This window comes from Glycine max, chromosome 18, assembly GCF_000004515.6.
Source record: "Glycine max cultivar Williams 82 chromosome 18, Glycine_max_v4.0, whole genome shotgun sequence".
NCBI classification, from domain to species: Eukaryota; Viridiplantae; Streptophyta; class Magnoliopsida; order Fabales; family Fabaceae; genus Glycine; species Glycine max.
In genome coordinates, this window is record NC_038254.2 from 1,956,879 (window position 1) to 1,979,031 (window position 22,153).

Consider the following 22,153-nt stretch of genomic DNA (forward strand, 5'->3'; position numbering starts at 1 on the left):
TTCAACTCTAAAAACAATAAGAGTAGAATTGCAATGAGGTTGTATGTAGTGATAAGCAGGAAAAATGTTACAAGACACTACCATTTTTCCAAGGAAAAAGTAAGCTAATAAAGGAAAAGAAACTTTTATTCGGATTTTTATTAATTGTATAAAAGATCGTACTGATGCATTGTCCCCCGCCATTATAATATTCTCATGCCTAGAAAACAGGTCCCAAGGAAGAACTTCAGATATACAATCGGATTTGAAAACAAAATTGCAACAATACAACATGAGGATTTTTCCAAATCACAATATTTCTTTTCTTGAGACTCATAATAATTTAAGGTAAATCAATACTGAAAAGAATGCACTGCATTCATGAAAGAAGCTATTCTTGATTGATCCTTACGGATACCATCTGATGCACAAATGCCACTGCTGACATCCACCCCTTCAGGCCTGAGAGTAGATAGAGCCTCAGAAACATTCTCAGGATGGATCCCTCCTGCTAAGAGCCAACCATACTTGCTTTTAATGTTTGGCAGTTTCAACTGGTCCCAATTGAATGCTTTACCACTGCAAAATGTCTTATTAGTTCTATGATATTAACATGCAGAGGGAAAAGAAGATTATCTAACGAGCAGATGGACATTAAGCTATACAAGATATATGCCTTTACCTGCCACCCTTTGCACTATCTACAAGGACCCAATCAACTAGAGAGCACTCTTCATCAGAAATTGTGTTTAAAAGGCTTCCATCCTCATTTACATGGAGAACATATATTACACGATTTTCCTGAATTAAGGACGGAAAAGCTAACCGAGAACCATGTCCATGAAGCTGCATTGTCCAAATATAACAAAATTAAGCATTTGATTGTCATGGAACATACATTAACCTTGGGCCAAAAATTACCTGAACAAATTCAAGGTTTGCTGCATCAGAAGCTCTTAGAATTGTTTCAGAATCATCATCCACAAATACACCCACAGGCTCTGCTCCATAATCTCTTGCAACTTTTGATATCTCCATTGCAACAGAAAGCGAAACAGAACGTTTTGAGTTAGGCCACATGATCATTCCAATAAAATTTGCACCAGCTTCAGCTGCCATTGCAGCATCTTTAGCTGAAGCAATGCCACACATCTTAACAAAAGGTTGACACTTTCCAAGCTCCTTAGATGAGCTTGAATCATTTCCCACTTCAGTAAGTTTGCAGGAAACTTTATGCTTGAGACAGAACCTTACACTTGAAAATTGCAACTTCTCTCCTCTTAAACCTACAGAAATCACGTTAAAACATTTAAATATTGACTCCATTATGAATTATGACCTAGTCACCATGCATGGTCAATGCAAGCAAAGACATGAAATTAAGTTCACATGGGGATTGTGCTACTTTGGTTTCCACAAATCTTGAGACGTATACCAGAAGAAGGACAAAGAATTATATTTTTGAAATGCAAAGGAAATGTTATTAAAGAAGAAGGACAAAGAATTGGACTACCAGAAATTGGTCTATTGTGAATATTTGCAGCTCTAAGTTGCAAGTAACTCCCAGTGGTTGAACCTGTACAAAATGAACAGCAAACCTTGCAAGGTCAGCAGAACTCTTTTTTTTTATAAAAAAATTGTTCAGTTTGACATAAGTACATGGAAAATTCTGTCACTGATGATAACTTGAAAATGCTTAAATAGACATACGCCTCAAGACAAATTTGAAATTTGAAATATATGTATAAAATATAACACAGCCTTAACATAATTGTCAAGAAACTGAGCATTTATAAAGAACAAAGGTCGTGTCTATAAAACTATTTTTTATGACTAATAACTAAGCATTTTACCACTAGAAAATAGGCCTGTGCATGGATCAGTTTTTTTAAAAAACCGATCTGATCCGAACTGAACCGATTTAACCAGTTTGGATTTTAATCCAAATAGTCAATCCACTTTACTGAACCGGTTCTAAACTGAACTGGTTTGATGAACCACTTTTGAACTGATTTTTTAAAATTAAACCAGTTTAATAACAATAAAAGGGGACAGGTACGAGAATTGCGACAAAGTGGTAAAGCAAAAGAGAGTCAAAATTCGAAATTAATAGAGCAATGGGTATTGGATCAACCTGAATTCACAAAAAGAAAAAGAAGAAAGATTTATGAATTTGGAGTTCAGGGTTTAGAAATTAGGGCGAGTTTAGAAATTGGGTTTGGGATAAATTTAAGAATTGAGATTTGGCAAAGAGAGATTTACCAATTTGGGGTCTTGGGTTTCTCATTTTCGGTTCGGGCTTCGTGAAATCAGATCGAAATTCGTGCCTTCAATGGCTGAGAGAACTGATACTTTGTATGCCTTCAATGGTTGTTCGTTGAACAATGCTCGTGGTCACGTTACTAACCTAAGAGAAGTCGTGGGATACACTCTTTTTTATGACGGTAATATAAAAAATCATGTCTGTGTGAACAGGATAACACCGAATATAAGAAATTTGGGGATTTCCAATCCCTACAAATTGACAGAGCAATAAATCTTTTGTTCTACTTCTTCTATCCAGAGAAACTAGTCAAACAGTCTACAGCAACACGACCATATGCAATGCATATGCAGTACCTACACTACAGTATAAATGAGTCTCGCAACAAACTACTGTTTGATTATCACAAAATCAATTCAGGTAGGGAATTCATCAAACATGTGGAATGCCAGGTAACAAACACTGAACAGAGAGTACCATTTAACATGAAATGGGTAAAACGAGAAACCTGAAAGCATTTTGGCCCTTTGGAACGGTGATAAACCCGTCGCTGGGATTCAAGCAAGGGTTTAGAACAGAGAAGTAAGCATGGGGAGGGTGAAGGTGAAGATGTGGGTAGTTTGGGTATTTCCTTGTGAAGAGAAAAAAGAGAAGGAAATGTAAATAGCAATGGACCAAATGCACCAAGCCTGAAATGATATCAAGAATCCTGAAATGATATAATTTCTTTTTTAAATAAATTTATATAATTTGATATATGCTCAAATTATTATGAAATCATAGACAAGCTATCTATTTTTTTTTTCACAGTTCCAACCTAACATTCTAATGGATTGAAAGCTGGATTCTTAGTAGAGAAATGTTATTTATACTACAATTTATACAATAATCTTTATTTGTGTCCATCTCTCTCTTGCACTTCATTTATTATATGCATTTTTTTAAAAAAATTTAACCATCAATTGGCAGCTCGTATATAGAGATTAGGGTTTTAATTCCCTTTATATCCTATTACATCCCTTAACACGTGTGAGTGAAGTTTGTTTTGCCTTATATACACGGGAGAATAGAAACTCTAGGACGACTGCTTCGATGCCATGACAACTTGTGTGGATGATGTTTGTTTTGCCCAAATGAGGTCCTAAAGGTTGGGGTAAAAACTCAAGATTTAGCAATACCATCACTACTAATTAGTAAGCATATGAATATATTACTGGAACTCGCCAGTGCTCTGTTTTTTTTTTTTTTGACAAATATTAATTGTTATTATTGTTAATTTTTATTAGTGGAAACAAGCACTCTCTCCTTTTTCTTTTCTTTTCATCATTGGATCAACTTTATATTTTTGTGCTAGTGCTCTAGTGTCACTCTGCTACTTTTGATGACACTTTGTAGTGTTTCATATTATAGTTCTGTTTTGTAATTAAGTTCTCTTTTTCCTTAGTTATTGTGCTTGTTTAAAATACATTTGGTGGCAAGAGCATAGAACGTTATAAATTGTTCTTGTTCCATTCTCCGAGTCTGAGGTGTTGCAGGAATGGCCAGAAGAAGTATATCCTCCTTATGCAAATGGGCCTGCATATATAATTTCTAGTGATATTGTTACTTTCATCCTATCTCAACATAAGGATACTAAATTTTTATCTAGACTAGATTTTACCTTGAAATATATATTCTGATGGCAGCTGTTTAAATTTAAAATGGAAGATGTGAGCATGGGAATGTGGGTTGAGCGCTATAACAATACTAATGACAACAGTAAAGTACTACAAAATCAATTTGCAAGAAATAGAATAGAATTTTGTACCAATGTTTCCAAAAAGAGAGGGGATAAAAAGGAAATGAGATGATCAGATGAAGCATCATAAACTACAGTAGTTCTAGACCACTTCCATTCGGCACTTGGGCATACTTCTTCTGGCTGAGGATTCAATTTTGTGGGTAAATTCCTTGCTTCATATCTGCTCTCCTTCCCAGGATCTCTATAAGGTCATTCACTTAGGTGGTGGTTCAATTGAACAAATATCCATGGCTCTTACTGTCATCAAATAGTATTTATAAATCTGTCCAGCCACCAAAATAATGTTCCAGGTGTCAAAAACTATGCTCTAACCTTTTTATTTTATTTTTTATTTTGCATTTTGAAAAAACAGACTCTGTTTTGCTTTTTCGAAGCACGGGCATACCAATCTAGTTCTAAACAAACTCTCAACTGCAATATACAGTTTTTTATTATCAAAGTCTAGGGGAGGGGAAAGTACCTTATTTCATGGCTAAGGTATGCTTTGATGAGAGCTTATGACAATGAAAGTATAGTAGTAGAAATTGTACCCAATACTATGCTATCTTAAAAAGCTCAATCTTACTGAGTTATTAGTTAGCACTGTTATTTACATTTGTGTATTAGGATTTAATTTTAAATAATGCTCATATCATTTGTACTTACTGCTTTGACTTAGTTACTCATTTGGCTTCTTTAATTTATATTAAGTGAATAAGTGAAATTTGATACTCTAAGTTCTTTGATTTGGTCATTAATTTTCTTTTATCTAAAACTCTTAAATTCTTATTTTTTATTCAAATATTTAGGAGGTTTTTTTTTAAAAGTTTAGAGGCTAGAGATTTGATAAGAGTTGAAGGATTTCATAAGAAGTGACATTAGGATTTGAAAGAGGAGATTTTGAGATTTTTTTTAGGTGTGAGATAATGTAGAAAATGAGAGTTAGAGAATTTTAAGTAGATTGAATTTATTAATTTTAAAAGGTAGATGGATTTAACTGGTTTGAAAATAATATGAAGGATTAAAATTATAGTTAAATTAAGGGATTAAAATGAGGTCAAATTTTATCTTAGAGGTTATTTTTGGATTTTGAATTAGAGATTGTAGGTATTTTTTAATTTATTAGATCAAACACTAATTATATTCGATATGTGTAGTTATCACCTAAAAAAAATTTTACATACAAAATAAATCGAATAGGAATTTTCTCCTAAATGAATGGTTTCTCCTCACATTGTAAAAAATGTACCCCTAAGATCTCATATTATCCTTACTTGCCTTTATCACATTCTAACTCTTCCCTTTTTCTCCCTCACACCTACCGTACATTTACTAACATAAGCCATAAAGTATTTTTGAAAGTACATCCTCAACGTTACTATTAACGAATAAGACCATTGATAAACTATTAACGAATAAGAATATTGAGAAAGAAAAAAAAAATCTTGGGTTTGAGACTAAGGGCTAAGGCCTATATCAATATCCAGGTAACAACAAACATTAACAATTATTAGTTTTTATTCCTTGGAAAAGTTGTCCCGCTTTTCTGTAAATATATTGCATTTTTTATGTCATTTTGTATTTATTAAGAGTTTAATAGGCATGTACACATCGTTAGTGTAAAGTTTTTATATTATGATATAACTTTTAGGATGATTATTATTAAATTAATAAATTTATTATATATAGTATTTTATGATTAAATAATTGTAAAAAATTCAAATTGTCAATAAATATACTATTTTCTCTTATTTTGATGGTATAAGAGTTTGATAAAAGATTTTGTTGCAAGCAAGATAATGGATTAATGCCTAAATGGACATGCGGACGACAGGAAGTAGATAGAGAGAAGAAATCACATGTTTAAGTGAGACCAGAAATAAAACAGTAGATTTCTATCCAATCTCAAATTCTAACGAAGGATAATTCAACCATTGCACAAACTTCGTGGTTTTTTAGTGTTTTCTTTAGGCAAAAGAAGTGCATTAATAAACGGTACCAGTGGTACCAAGAGTTACAAAAATGCGGAGACCTTGGTTATGGAATATTTATCACAAAAGATACAATAAATAGCAAATAACCAAAGTTGAGCCCTGAAAAAAAAAACAAAGTTGAGCCCACCAAAGCATTTAAAAAATATAAGTAATTTTAAAGGGTATATTTATTATTAATTTAAACTAAAATGCAAATGTATTTAACTAACTCTAATTAAAAACAAATATATTCATTTTTTTATTATTTTGGAAGGCTTTCTTACTTTGGAGATGTTTTATGAGCTGGCGCAACCATACTTTCCTCATGCATTTATCATGACAATGTGACTTGTCTTGCTAAAGGATGCAACAAAATTGGTTTATAATCCCCACCTTTAGCTCTCATGCAAAATTGTTGAACAAATCACGTATTTATCAATTTTAAAATATTAACAATTTACTACCTAATTAAAAAACCTTGGGTGGAAAAATAAAATAACGTGAACACTAAATAAAACAATTGAGAAACTCGTTAGAATGGGAGTTTAAGATCTTAAATTTTAACTTTGTTGACGCTAATGTATACCAATTAAAACAATTGAGAACATGATATTTTATGCACCTACATAGATCAATAGTTAACTAACATTCTCTCCCACCGAATATTTTGGCACATTTCAAATCCTAGCCTGAAACTTGCTATACAGAGACATCAAAATGACAACTCATGGTTCTTACCTTTTTTTTCTTAATTTCAAGTTTCAACCTCCTCGAACACCATAATCCACGAATTCTTCAAAAAAAATATATTATAAACTACTTAAAATGAGAGTTTTTATGGTGCTTCCAATAATTTAAGTATTTTGATATTGCTATTTTTTTAATCAATCAAATTAGATGTTGCCTTCTTATTAATTAATTATTTTTTTTTGTTTTTTCAAGTTACTCCTTAATTATTACTTTTTAAAATATGATAAAAAAAATTACTTTAGAAGTCTAAACCCTATAATCTTTTTAGTTACTTTTAACACTTTTTTTAATTTAAAAAAAGTTATCTTCAAAGTTAATAAAAAGATTGTAGGATTCAAACTTCTAAAATTATCTTTAATCATATTTTTTAATTTAAAAAAGATTCAATTTAAAAATTTTGTAACAAAAAATGACATGTAATTTAATTGGTTAAAAAATTAACAATATCAAAACCCTCCAAAATAGGGGCACTATAGAAACTCTCATTAAAAAATTGTTTACTAAACAATACTAATTAATATAGTCAAACAAGCGAGTTTTTTTTTTTTTTTTTTATCCACCAGTTGTTAGTTTTTGACTTTTTATTAGTATGAGAATTTAAACTTATGACTTCTCTCTTTTCTTTTTTCACCACCAATCCAACCTTATAATTCTTTATCAAACAAGCTTTTAAAAATAATATGTATATTTATGAATCAAAAAATTACATTTTAGTTGAAACATTTATGATTTTTTGTGTAGTTATATGTCAAAGTCAACATGTGTAAGAATCTAAATCCATGTTTATTTTAATTTACTAAATAAATATTTTAAAAAATATTAAAAATATATTAAAAACAATTATTTATTTAAATAAAATTAAATCATTCATTTATTTAAATTTTAAGAACTTTACCATGATAAAAACAATAATAATTGATTTATTAACTTTTTAGGAAAATGTTTTTTAGACGCCCCAAAGGTGTAGACATCATGAGAGAGATATGAAGAGAAGAGAGATAAATATTTATAAGATTGATAATAAAAATACTTTTAGTTTTATTGAAAACATAGAAAAAACCATAAATACATTTTAGTTTTTAAAATTTAAAACAGCACCCGGTCTATAAATATGTTATAATTATCAACGAATCCTAAATCCTGAGGCAATAGGAAAAATAATAATAAAAATATTATTAGAATGTTTATAAATAATGGGTGTCTAAATATAAAATCTCAAACTTTTATTCATAGCAGTATAACTATAAGGGAAATACAGTTGATAAGGTGATGTCACGGATGATAGGGGAAGTTTGTGAGGCATTGTCCTAAATCATATGCTCGCAGTTTCCTCCCAATTTGGTGAGGCATCGTCCTAAATCATATGCACTTAGTTTACACTGCCGGATCACGTTCCTCTGTATTTATTTATTTTTTCTTTTAAAACCATCGAATTTTTTTTAGAATTTTTTAATTATGTTGTGAATTGGTAATATTTGGTTATTAAAATATTTTAAATTATGAAAATCAATATTGTATTATTTTGATTTATGTTGATGATTTCCAATGGATTAGACTGCTCACTTAGAAAGTTAATTATAGTATTCGATACGGTATTTATACTATCATATAAATTTATTATTATAAAAGTTGTTTTTTTTTCGATCAGAAAATTATTATAAAAGTTGTTATCTCATTAGATGATTTATTTTGCATAATTATTGGGAAATCATATGTTATTAGGTAGGGAACAATTTTTTTCTTATTCGTTATTTCGTTTCATTAAATCATTATATCGAGATTGTGAAAGTGAATTCAAACTTTTATTTAGACATACACATTATAGCATATTTCTTAATTAAATTATGAGATGAGAATATGTTCTACCTTATATTGTGTCCAAAAAAAATGTTATACCGTATATATTATGTAACGAGACCCAAACTTTATTTTCTTAAATTTTAGTATTATTCCCTTGGGTTTATTTAACCCACTACCAAATATACTCCAAAAGGAAAGCGAACATGTTTTTAATTTCATTCTCTTAATTAAAATGGTAAAGACATGAAATCAAATCATGCCAATAAATAAATAAGGTAACTAGAAATAATTTATCCCCTGATCGTGTTCATCCTAACCGAACTTGAATGAGTTAAAAATCAAAATAATAATCAAACACCTATAATTAAAAAATCTGCTCATTAAGTACCTGATTTGTAGATTAAATTAAGATAAGAGAGGGATTCTTTTTGGTATATGGAGGAAAGAAAAAAAAATCATCCTTGAAAATTGAAAATTTTAATATATTCTTTACTATTATTTTTTTAAAAGGTAACATATCACTTGTTTGACGACAATTTTGCGAGTTAAGCACAAATTAATTTATTTTTTAACATATTTACATATTAAAGAATTAAATTTAAAATTACTAGTTAAGTTGAAATAATTTTAATTTATCTAATTAATTCATGTGCTAAATGATATTTTTTATTATTGATTAATCCTTATAAAAACTAGAAAATCAATAATAGATATTTATTAAATGAAATTTTATTTTTCAATCTATAACAAACAAATACTTAATGTGTTTGAATTTTATCACGCTGTCAATTCACGTGCTTAACATGATGGTCTATGCCTCTATGGACCACTTCGTACGACAACAATAATAAGTTAATAACCGAGTCCCAAGGTGGTTATTGAATTTATTTTAAACTAAATAATAGTTTAAGTTATAATGTTTATACATTATAAGTTTTATACAAATATTTAATTATAAATAACTATTTGAATTACTTTAGCATAATTATTTAAAAAAACAACAAATTTACTATAAAAAAATGAGTTGGTGATTAAATGTATAAAACTTTTTAAGTGTAAGTGTATAACATTTTACTCATAATTTAAGGATAATATGGTCAAGTTGTCATAAAAAAACAAGAAGAAGAACACACCCCCACAGGAAAATAATAAATAAACCCCACCGAATTGTCTCGTGTCTTGGAATTAACTTGCACAGCATTCACACCCTTTTAAAATGCATAAGCTCCACGTTTTTATATAACGTCCATTTCACTTCCCTTGGCAGCACGGTCCCACCTCCTTTTCCCCGTTTAACTTCCACCATATCTCATCCCCACACTTTTCCTCTTCGTTCTTTGCCTCAAATTAAAATCCAACTCCTCTTTCAATTCGCACACACCCAACCCAACCCAACCCTTTAAATCAAAACCAAAAACTTGTTTCCATTTCATACTTCATTATATATGTATATATACATACATATACACGAATTGAAGCTAGCCTATCTAGTATATATCTTACCCTTAGACACAACAAATTCCACATAACAATTTCATCTAGCAATGTTAAAAAACCAACCACAACCAGATTGGCCTGAGCCCATTGTCCGGGTTCAGTCCTTATCCGAAAACTGCATAGATTCAATCCCTGAAAGGTACATCAAGCCTTCTACTGATAGACCATCCATAAGAAGTTCTAATTTTGATGATGCCAATATTCCAATCATCGACCTTGGTGGTCTGTTTGGTGCTGACCAACGTGTCTCAGACTCAATTCTTAGGCAAATCTCAGAGGCTTGCAAAGAGTGGGGCTTCTTCCAAGTCACTAACCATGGTGTTAGCCCTGATTTGATGGACAAGGCTAGGGAAACTTGGCGTCAATTCTTTCACATGCCCATGGAGGTGAAGCAGCAATATGCCAACTCGCCAAAAACCTATGAAGGGTACGGAAGCAGACTTGGAATTGAGAAAGGTGCTATTCTTGATTGGAGTGATTACTATTTTCTTCACTATCTTCCCTTGCCACTCAAGGACTATAACAAATGGCCTGCCTCGCCTCCCTCTTGCAGGTAATTAACTATTCATATATGTTATATAAAATAGGACACAACTTACATACAACTTGTGTTAGTTGGTATTGTTTTCCAATTAGAATAAGAGTTTCATGTTAATGTTTCACCTAAGTATATATGAGTTAAAAGATAATTAGCAAGTTATTAAGATGAAATCTCAATTCTAATTGGAGTTCTTTAATCAGAATAAGAATTTCATCTTAGTAGTTCATGTAATACATCGTATGAGTTAAAGGTTTAACTGGTTATTGAGATGGAATTTTAATATGAACTGTATTTTATTTATATTTGTATTAAAAATAACTATAATTTATACGTTTGAGATTTAGTTGTATTTAAGATTTTTCATTTTTTTTTCTAAGCCTATAATTTGTGAGAAGCAAATTTATTTATTTTTCCCACAAACTCTTGTCAAATAAGTTACACTCATTGAGTCATGACTTGTGTTTTATATATAATAATTAGTTGTATATTATTTTATCCAGGAAAGTGTTTGATGAGTATGGGAGAGAGTTAGTGAAGCTATGTGGGAGGTTGATGAAGGCTTTGTCAATAAACCTTGGATTAGATGAAAAAATTCTTCAAAATGGTTTTGGGGGAGAAGACATAGGGGCATGTCTAAGAGTGAATTTTTACCCTAAATGTCCACGGCCAGAGTTGACGTTGGGTTTGTCATCACACTCAGACCCTGGAGGAATGACTATGTTGCTTCCAGATGATCAAGTTCCTGGTCTTCAAGTTCGAAAATGTGATAATTGGATTACCGTGAAGCCTGCACGCCATGCTTTTATCGTCAATATCGGAGACCAAATTCAGGTGAATGATCTTTAATTTCTCTCACACTATTATCCCTATTCAGAAAATGTTTGGCCACGATTAAATTAGTCATCATATAAACAAAAAGTACACGTGGTGGGGACACGTGTGAAGTTCAATTGTTAGTTTTTTTTTTTTAAAATTAAAAGTTCAATTGTTAGTTTAGTTTCTCCTCAAACAATTGACGAGTCGAAACGTGTCTTTTACAAATTAACAGTTAAGATATTTTCCCGCATATGTTTCTTTTTTCCTCATTTTTAAATTCGCACCGCCTACGTCAGAATGATGAAATTTAAAGTGAGAAAGTATAACAATTCACTCTCCTTTTATTAGTTAAAATTTATAAAAGAAAATTATGAAACATTTATTAAATAAAATGTGAGACACAACTATTTTTTAAAAAATTTCAACCAGACAGTATGTTTAAAAATTATGTTTTTAGTATTTCTCATTTAAAATTAGTTAAGATTATCAATTATTTTAATTAAAACTAATGAAAAATATAATTATTTTGTATTTTATTTTCATACTCAGGGTAAAGAATTTAGGTAATTAATCAGTTAAAATGATTTTATATGTTACTTTTGAATTAATTATTATAAACTTAGTTTATGATAATTGGATGATGCTTTTATTTATTTGTACCAAAAAAAAGATGATGATTTTATTGTATTCGAATTAGATTTTTATTTTATTACTTTACATATTTAATTATTTTGGATGAATCGAATTCCTCACAATAGTTTACCCTGGAATAAAACGGGTTAATAGTTGATTATTTTTCTTTCAAGTTTGGGACATGTATAATATAAAAGGTTTTCTTTCTAAAAAAATTATGCCCACTTACAAAAAGTGGATAAACATTTGACCGAAAAGGTTCAAGGATAGAGTCATAGCTTTGATGTGAAAAAGATTCCTTGACACTATCGAAAAATATATCAATATAGGCCATCGACAAAGCTATGGAGTATGTATATTGATTAGTTAGAGGTAGAGAAAAAGAAAAGAAACATGATATATAAAATAATAAAAAAATAAAAAAAGTTAAAGTAATTATAAATCAAGGATTTGAAAAAATTAAAGTTATTTTTTACATGAAATATATTATTAAATAAATCATCTTATACTAGCTAGGTATAGCTCAGTTGTACTTTTGTCATTGCTGTGCTTTTATTCATCCTTTCTGAACCGTGAAAATTCCACAGTAACTAATAAAGTGACCAATTATAACCTTACTATATGAAAGTAGAATAACTGCTCCCAATCATGTGCAACTAGCTTGCGTTTGTTTATTTATTTGACTGTTCAGGACCCAATAGGCCAATATGTTCCTTATGAAATACTATTATTTCCACTCTGACTAAAACGGTGGAATATTTTAATTTGTAAGAATATATGAAACGCACAAGGACAATGCATTTCGTCTCACTACCTGACCTAAATAATAATAAAAAAAAGTCATCACACAAATCAACTGTCTGAAATGATTCTCAAATAAGAAAATGTCAGATATTTAGCATTAGTTGCTTATAAGAATTTCATATCAACATAATCAAGCAAAGTGCATATTGCTTGACAATTTTCCTTCTCATTGAAATTCAAGATTTATTTGCATATATTTAGCTGCTTAATTATCAAGTCACAAAACTGTATTGGTTAACTAATTTGTTTGTTTTAATTATGTGTATGATTAGGTTCTAAGCAATGCAATTTACAAGAGTGTGGAGCACAGAGTGATAGTAAATTCAGATAAAGAGAGAGTTTCTCTGGCATTTTTCTACAACCCCAAAAGTGATATACCCATTGAGCCAATAAAAGAGCTGGTAACACCGGAAAAGCCCTCACTCTACCCAGCAATGACCTTCGATGAATACAGACTCTTCATTAGAATGAGAGGACCTCGAGGCAAATCTCAAGTTGAATCTTTAAAGTCTCCCAGATGATCAATTCTGCTCATAGGCTTTTATTGCTTGCATTCTATGTCCATTTCAAATAGTAAGTCACTATATATGACGTGTTTGGTTTCACGTCTTTACAGCGTGCGTGCGTGTTTAGTTTCACGTCTTGGATGTGATTTTTTTTACATCTTAGATGTTATTTTAAGAAGTTAATAGTTATATATAGTTTTCATGTCTGAAATGTGATTCCTTACTTCTCAAGAGTTTACAAGCACGCTATACCTTATTGGTGTATAATTAATTGTAAATCTTGTAACTAGATCGGGATTTGTTTGCACATTGAGCCACAGAGTAAGGATATGTAAGAGAGATTGGATATATAGATATGATATTGTTTTGAAAAGCTGTTTTCTACTTTGCTCTGTAATGATGGCTAAATTTGATGGACAATAAAGATTCTTCCAAGGTGTGTAAATAAAACTAGGTTTTGTCCCCACTTCACAATCGATGATTGTGGTGATAATGAAGCACACCATAATTTTAAGAAGAGTGGATATATATCATCATATCTGGATTATTAAATATAGACACTGCTGTCTGCTTGATAAAGGCATATTTCATATTCATGGTATACTACACCTTCCGGTCCTTTTCTTTGCCAATTGTTTATTGCTAACCATAAAAAAATATTCCTTTCGAAATATTAGTTCATTTTTTTAAAAAACTATGAATATATTTGGTATATCACTCTAGTAATTTATAATTTGATTTGATCAAAATAAGCTTATTGACACAAACTTATTTTAATAACTTTTGGTTAATTTTCATAAGTTATTTCAATCATCTTATAACTTATAAGCGAGCAACTTTTTTTTATCCTTATTAAGTTACTTTTTTTTTTCCAATTTAGAAACTATTTTGCCTACACTACCACTTTTAATGATGTCATGTTTTGTTTTGTTCTCATATTCACATAGCGATAACGTGCATCCTCAATAGCATTCGTGTTGGATCGTCAATTGTCATTGTGGTGTCACCCTCCTTAACACACTTGATCTTTATGTTTAAGAAGAATATTATTAAAAATTAATTTAATGAACAAAATAAGTTTTTTAATTTATTTTTTTGAAGAAGAAGGAAAATATCACAAGAAATAAAAAAACAAAACAACAACTATCCTCTATAATATAAAATCATCAAATCTTTATCGTTCTTTTATAATATAAAAAATTTAAAATAATTTTTCTAATTATATATAATGTGTGTTTTATATTTATATAAATAAAATATATTTTATATTATTTTACATTTACCAATTATTTTATCAATTAATTTAAACATTTTGAATCCAATAAATTATTTTCCTTAGTTTGTAACTTATAAGTTTTTTTAAACTATTTTGTAACTTTTTAACTTGCTTATGAGCTAGTTTTTCTAAACACATTATAAGTATAATATTACAATTTTTTAATCCTTATAATTTAGAAAATAATAACTTCACTTTTGCAATTAAATAAGTAAAAAGCTTTTAAATAAAAGTTATGATAATTAAATTAGTTTTTAAAAATTATAAATATCCAAAAAATGGTCTTAAAAGTAAATGAACAAAGGTTTAATTTTTACGTACTGTCAATTAAAAAAAAAATATATATGCTATTAATTTATTATCACTCTAAGTATGACTTTTAAAGTAGCTAGTTATTTCAAAAGCCAATAACCATAACCAATAATTAGATTATACGCTTTTTAACACTGTATATTTATTTAAATCAAATTCCGTTATAAATAAAATTCTAAAATAATATCATGTATAACACTTTTTTTTCTAAGTTCATCTAAATACATCTGTAACCTACCCTTACAAAATGAAGTACAATTCTAAAATATTACGCTGCTTTCGTTTGCAATTCTAAAATAATATCACTCTAAATTTATTAAAGCAGCATAATATCATTATTTTAGAAGCAGAATCACATGTACTTTCGTTTAGTTTTTTTACAATTTGTCTTTACATGTGACTTGTAATCTTGTTTGTTTTCTTTACTGTTTGAATATTTGTGTGGATACATTCGTTATTATCCTTAAACAATAATTAAAATATGACATGCATGCAACGAGAAGAAATTTAAGGACACGTCATACTAATTAAAAAATTTAATATAAAATAGACTTTTAAGTAAATTAATATATTAAATTAGACATGAAAAAAAATTAGGGAAAAGAACCTATGACAAGTAACAAATAATAAGTAAGATTTAAGCCTTAATTTTTTAAAATAGGCTAAACTTATTTAAATAAAATCTCGTTTGACTCACGCTATTTTCATTATCCCTATTCTTATCCTTTGTTTAATAAAAGAGAAATAAATGGAAAGAAAAGAAATAAATGACAAATAAAAAGTTGAATGGTTTGACAGAGATAAAATGAGGGGGATTGGAATAAAAAAGTTATGAGGTTCATTATTAATTCCTTATCAATTCATCACATATTTCTTTTCACCTATTTATCTATTTCCTATTTATTTATTTTCATTATTCCTAAACTAAATAACTTTGTTTCTATTCTACTTCTTATATATTTCTATTCACCTTTTTTAATTTCTAGTTATCATATCTTGTACTTCTTTTAATTTTTCTTCCAACCAAACATATTTAGAAACTACTCTTGGGATAATCAGCAGTAGTGTTTTGAATGGAAACCCTTTCTGGTTTCCTCCTAACCTGTGGTTTTTTAGATAGAAACTATCTATAACTCTCCTCACCCCTTGAAATCTCTAGAAAAATCTATCAGTACGATTTTTCGTTTTATCTTTATGTAGGATTTTTTTTTCCTAATCTAATGTAATGATGTTTCTGTCATTTGCTTATCTGATTATATAATCTCCTTTTCCTTTGCAAACAGGTATTTCGTTTTTGCCACTGGCTGATTGATTGCAAGAACTTGTGTCCACCAAAATCAGTCTCATCTTTTTACAAAGAAAAATTAGACAATTAGTTGTGTTATTAGGGGCCTACTCAAACTGCTGCAAAAAGCGCCAAGTTCTGAATTCAAACTTATATATGATATCACCGTAAGAAGAAAATTAACTTAGGTATAATTTAAATTTATTTTTTAGAGAAATTAACATGATTTTTTTATAAATTAATTTTTGCATAACTTAATATTAACTCAAGAAAAAGTTCTATTTTAAGTTTTTTTTACAAATATTTATGAAGAGATTTATCTTTAAAAAAACTCTAAATAAATTAAACTAACTCCATTATAACCTGAAAATTAAAAATATAAACTATCCCAGCAAAGCATGTACAAGTCCTCATAGAAGAATTATCAGCATGATTTGAAGTGTCGCCATTTTTTTCATTTAGATATATGATATTCTATCTTAATAATAGTAAGAGATAAACCAACAATCATTATCATGCAGTGTAGTTTGACTTAATATTGTTTTATGTGTGATCCCTTGATAAACAAATGAATGCTGACATATTCATGTTGCCACTGAGCTTTATCTCGCATTAAAACAAACGGTTTGAGTTGAATTTTCTAAAACACCGATAGCGTCCAAAGTTAGCATTATCAACTTTTCATTAAAATAAAAGTATACCTGTTCATTCTAAAATAGTTAGCGCTGTAAGTTATATATGTGGTTTAAAAGAATTATCAAATACTCTTAATTATCACGTGATTAATTGAAACTGTACATAAACTAATATAGAATGCTTTATTTTGATAAATTAAATGTCTCATGTTACGTACATGATAGGGCACTTTTCTTTGTGTATGTGAAATGTGAATTTGTCGAACTCTGATTGGCTGTTAGCATCACAATATAAAATATTCCCTAATAATGGTGGAAGCAGTTATTATGTGATGTGGTTAACCTTTCATTATTATTATATATATATATATATATATATATATATATATATATATATATATATATATACCTTTCATTTTCTTTAAAATAATGTCGTAGAACACCATATTGGGTTTGGGTTCCTTTTGGTAATTTTCTTAATGTTATATACATTAATAAATTCATATTTTTTTTAAAATAACTTTATAATATTAGTTTGTCTGAAAAATTACAAGCTGCCAAAATTTTCAAACTTAATTGTTAATACTAACCATAACTTATAGACAGAAATTACAAATATATATATATATATATATATATATATATATATATATATATATATATATATATATAATTACAAACATATTAAAATAATATAGTATATATCATTATCATTTTCATTTTTGAGAAGTACACCCTACGGTTTTTCTTTATTTCTTTAGCTTTCTTCCCAGTTTGTCCCACCGGTGACTTGTATGAACATTTGTCGGATAATAAAGTTTGAACTGATACTTAATACAAAATGAGATTAATGGTTATGTATTATTAATATAATAATTCTTATATAATTATTATTATATAAATTTTAAGATAATTATTATAAAAGTTAATAAATTTATTAGATACTAATTTATCATCAGATGATATTATAAACTTGTATGTTTTATATTGTTGGTATATAACTTATTAATTTAAATATTTCTTTAGTCTTTAGTATTTTTTTGCTTTTAGTTGTTGTAAAATTATTTTTTTATTTTTAGTCCTTATAAGTTATATTTATTTCATTTTTCATCTTTATAATACTTCAGATAATATTTTTTTCCCGTTCAAATTATTGTCTAAAGTGTTTTAAGAAATAAAAACAAAAAAAAAAATTGTAAGGACTAAAAATATATTTTTTCAAAAAAAAAAATTCAAAAAAAAATGTATTCAAACCTAACCTATTTTCTCACGCACAATTCATTTTATTAAAAAGTTGATGATGAATCTTTAAATAAGATTAACTACTTCATCTTAAACTTTTTTTACACCATATTATTAGAGGCAAATATTCATTCGAAAAATTAATGGAACTTTATACTATTAACATGGTGAAAAAAATTAGGTTGAAATAAGACATTTCTTGTTTAAAGATTAAATTAATTATTAATTATATGAAAAGTTTATAACAAAATTAGTATATTTTGAGTTGTGCAGTACTTCTTTCGTTCCAAAATAAATATAATCTTAAGTTGTTTTATTTTTACAAATACCAAAATAAATAATAAATAAGCGAAAGAGAATAATAATTTTACAAAATTAATATTATTATTAATATTACATTGAAAAGTTAAAATAAAACTTATCAAAGATAATAGGAAAAAAATAATTAATATTATACATTAGAAAGTTAACATGACACTCGTTAATTTGGGGATATTTTTCACAAAGGAAGTACATATTTGATACTATTAACATTGATCGTATTTGTAAGAATACTCTGAAATGGAATTTGTAGTATAACTCACTTTATTACGAGCTGGTGAATACTTTTATATACTTTTTTTCTTTTGCATATAGAATAATCAAATCGAGATCAGAACTTATAATTTTATGTATACTACCCGAACTACCAGTACCTAAGTGTAAGAAAAGTGAGGAGCATAAATTTGGTATAACTTTTTTTTTAAAAAAAAAAATTACATCCTATTGCAAATTTTCTCATTCTGTTGTTTTGCGGTATCTGTGAATCACTTATTGTCTCAAACAATGTAGAAGGAGTTGAACACTGAACCCATGCATGTAAAACGTAAATATGTCACAAGCATAAAATATTCGTTAAGACAAGAGGAATAGGTGCGCTGTGCACATGTCCCAAATCTAAAAGCTTAAGGATAAACATCATATTCTAAACCAAATTTAAACACAAAATCAAATCATTCACCACCATTAAAATAAAATAATCATTTGTCTCTGATGCTCTTCTGTGGCCTGATGCAGCAGCTAAGGTATGTAGCTGGCCCAATTGTTCCTCACCACATGCATGTCTTAATTGGGCTCTGTCCTTGGAGCTAAATTCAAATTAATGATTATACATTTAGGATCGGTTCAATACAATAGACCAAAAGTAAATTAAGATGAAATTTTTTAATTAAAATAAAATATAAAAATATGAATTCCATCTCCTTTTATTATTTATTTCATTTTTTTCTTTCTCACTGCAAACGAACGAAACCTGATACAATTGGATGACATGCTTTGCTAGCATAGGACTTTTGATGGAATGTTAATGTTATATAATTGCTCGTCTATGGGGAACTAAAAACTGGGACCATTTTTGAAAACAACAAACCTTTACTATACAATGGGCTTAAAAGTAGTTACATATATTCCTGACGTAATGATTCATCAAAAATAAAAATTTAAACAATGGAAATGGTTAGATATCTCTAAATAGAATATTGTCCATACAAAATTTCAAAAGAATTATAATTAAATTTCATGCATATTCTGTGCAGTTAACCGTTTATTGTTAGAAAAAAAACTTATTTATTAGTCTAGTTAAATTAGATTTTAATAATCTCATGCATATTGTCCTAGCTAGCTGGTGCCTTGTTTCAATTTTACTTTCATTTTTTTTACTGAAAAAAAAATGAAAAGTAGCTGGTGTCTTGTTTCAATTTTACTTTTCATGAGTGACACGAGACTCCTATAGATGCTGCGGAAATCCTGGTTCAGGATTCTTTATCTATCAGATAATTTTCATGTTTTGTTTATTTCATTATGTTTTATGTACCCAAAAAAAATTAATAATCGGATGTTAAATGATTGGTTCGTTTTTCAGTATCAATTGACTTGATGTTTATTTATGTTATTATTTATTTATTTGTTGTTAATTATTGACTAATTTTCATGATAATAGCAAAATGTCCGTACATAATTTAGAGAAATTTCCAGAACCAGTCCAACATAATTTAGATTAAAGTTTTTTTTTTCCTTTAGGGAGTTTTTTTTTGTAAGGTCAAACTCTATTTTTACATATATATTTTAATAAAAGAATTAATTTCTATACATTATCGGTATAATTTTTTTATATGGTCAATCAGTCAAAAATACTGTAATTAAATTTTAGAATAATTATTATAAAAACAAAAAATTTATAATACATGACAATTTATAATATAAAAAATTATAATATAAATGCATTCTAACTAATATCTTAATAAAATATGTCTTAAAACAAATTAATCTAAATAAATTGTCATGCATTTCCATTCCAAACCCTATTACCTGTGCCAAATTAACGTGCATCTTTTTCTTTCAATTCTACCGAACAAATGAGAAAGGAAGTTGTCGTGCTTCCATTTATTTTCTTCTCTTCTTTTAAATACGAGCAATCATGTTTATGGTTATGGGTTTCGATCATCATCACCATATATTTTTCAGCTATAAAACATTTCATTCCAACTGTTAGATTTGTTTCCTATTATCAATATTAATATAATTTCTTTTTTTTTATTTGGTTTATTTAACTACTTTGTACATGTGTCAAAAATTGCTCGTTCTTAATGTATTATTGTTAGTCGATTAATTGAGCGATGTACTATCGCAATTAATTAATGCAATTATAAGATAAATTAGGTTTGGAGATTCTGGAGAATCAATTATAATTCCTATACATTCTATTGATTATTGATTAACAAATTCATTAGGGTTCTTGTGTTTTTCTTCTTGTCAAACATGATCATTGGGTGTTAGTAAATTTAAAACTGGTAGTTCACAATAAGAAGAGACACGATTGTGAAGGAATTAAGTTACATGTAAAACAATAAGCTAGGCTTTTCCTAGGTTGAATTGTTAGAAGGAGTGAAAGGGGAGGTTGGCATGTTCCAAGGTCACGCAGTCAAGACAAGTTACAAGCTACAAGAGCTTATTAATTGTAGTACTTACAAATGACGTATCAAGGAAGGTTTATAAGGAGAAATTGAGCATAAGATCTTTATGTTTTCACAGGTCGATCTAATGAACTGAGCCAAACCTTATTGCCTAAGAGAAAAGATTAAAGAACGAGGGAAAATGATACAAACAGCAGAAGTATTGAAAAAATGTTAATATAGGAAGTATTTTATTGCCTTCATAATGGGATTTGGGATTGTTCAAGATTTGGATTGATATACTGGAATGTTTTACTTTGAGTCATATATACTAGAAAGAATGATCATACACTGGAATCTTAAGGTTATGTTTGGATAAAATTTGTGAACATAACTTTAAGAATTTCAATGTACATTCTTGAATTCTAAAACATAAAATGAAGATGGAAGAATTTGTTTTTCCGTAGGAACTAAACTAAGGTATTAGAAGTTTATAACAATTTACATATAATGTTGAATCAATTTAACTAAATTCCCTCAATGAATTTGTTGTTTTGAGAATAAAAGTATTTTTGAATTCTTTAAATTGACATCCAAACATATATTTCTTAATAAGTTGACAATGCAGTGTCCAAAATCTGTGTTTGAATTAGATCCCCTGCTCCGGGATGTTCCAGTGGAACATCCTTAGCTGGTAGAGCAACCTTCCACAACTCATTGGGGTTGCCCATATGGCCATGTAAGCACACGCATGTTATCTTTTCTACAGGAAAAGTTTGGTCTAGTTTTTTTTTTTTTTTTAAAAAAAACTAATTCGGTCTAATTTAAAAACTTATTTAAAGGTTTATTTTGTAATAACATTCATAAATAACTCAAAAAGCTCACTTTTAAATAAACTAAAAAAATAAGCCTTTATGTAAATTAACAAACGTCTTAAGACGAATAAATATACAATTTCAAGAAATTATAGAAAAAATAGTAATAATAACATACATCAATGATAATATATTTATAATAATCTAAATATGTCAACTTCTTAGATATAGAAAACTTTTTTAATAGCCCAAATTAAATAAATATTTTTTTTAAAATAACTATGATATACTTTATTTAGTAAATAACCTTAAATGA

General features: G+C 28.3%; 2 protein-coding genes across 5 annotated transcripts; one reads left to right on the top strand and one right to left on the bottom strand.

The window, feature by feature from the left end:
• Nucleotides 1-108: 108 nt before the first annotated feature.
• Nucleotides 109-4,238, bottom strand: LOC100812873 (N-(5'-phosphoribosyl)anthranilate isomerase 1, chloroplastic). Of its 4 annotated transcripts, none has more exons than XM_006601888.3 (6): nucleotides 2,751-3,037; nucleotides 2,242-2,386; nucleotides 1,493-1,555; nucleotides 901-1,265; nucleotides 662-825; nucleotides 109-558 (listed from the first exon to the last, which is right to left on the bottom strand). In XM_006601888.3, exons 2-6 carry the CDS (start codon nucleotides 2,264-2,266, stop codon nucleotides 333-335), a joined length of 843 nt encoding a protein of 280 aa, XP_006601951.1. In that variant the 5' UTR covers nucleotides 2,267-2,386; nucleotides 2,751-3,037; the 3' UTR covers nucleotides 109-332. The 4 variants fall into 4 exon arrangements, with proteins under 4 accessions (XP_006601951.1, XP_006601950.1, XP_040867944.1 ...); XM_006601887.3 differs by having other exon boundaries at nucleotides 2,242-2,442; XM_041012010.1 differs by lacking the exons at nucleotides 2,242-2,386; nucleotides 2,751-3,037 and adding an exon at nucleotides 4,050-4,238.
• Nucleotides 4,239-9,819: 5,581 nt separating this feature from the next.
• Nucleotides 9,820-13,961, top strand: LOC100814471 (flavonol synthase/flavanone 3-hydroxylase-like). Its single transcript, XM_003552278.5, has 3 exons — nucleotides 9,820-10,595; nucleotides 11,084-11,414; nucleotides 13,109-13,961. Exons 1-3 carry the CDS (start codon nucleotides 10,090-10,092, stop codon nucleotides 13,355-13,357), a joined length of 1,086 nt encoding a protein of 361 aa, XP_003552326.1. The 5' UTR covers nucleotides 9,820-10,089; the 3' UTR covers nucleotides 13,358-13,961.
• Nucleotides 13,962-22,153: the final 8,192 nt, after the last annotated feature.

Bases quoted from the DNA above. Each gene is read 5' to 3' on its own strand.
- LOC100812873 (XM_006601888.3), bottom strand. From the start codon at position 2,266: ATGAGAAACCCAAGACCCCAAATTG. The intron at 1,556-2,241 runs GTAAATCTCTCT...CATTTTGTACAG, and splicing joins AAACCCAAGACCCCAAATTG to GTTCAACCACTGGGAGTTAC. The intron at 1,266-1,492 runs GTAGTCCAATTC...TGATTTCTGTAG, and splicing joins TCACAATAGACCAATTTCTG to GTTTAAGAGGAGAGAAGTTG.
- LOC100814471 (XM_003552278.5), top strand. From the start codon at position 10,090: ATGTTAAAAAACCAACCACAACCAGATTGGCCTGAGCCCATTGTCCGG. The intron at 10,596-11,083 runs GTAATTAACTAT...TATTTTATCCAG, and splicing joins GCCTCGCCTCCCTCTTGCAG to GAAAGTGTTTGATGAGTATG. The intron at 11,415-13,108 runs GTGAATGATCTT...GTGTATGATTAG, and splicing joins ATATCGGAGACCAAATTCAG to GTTCTAAGCAATGCAATTTA.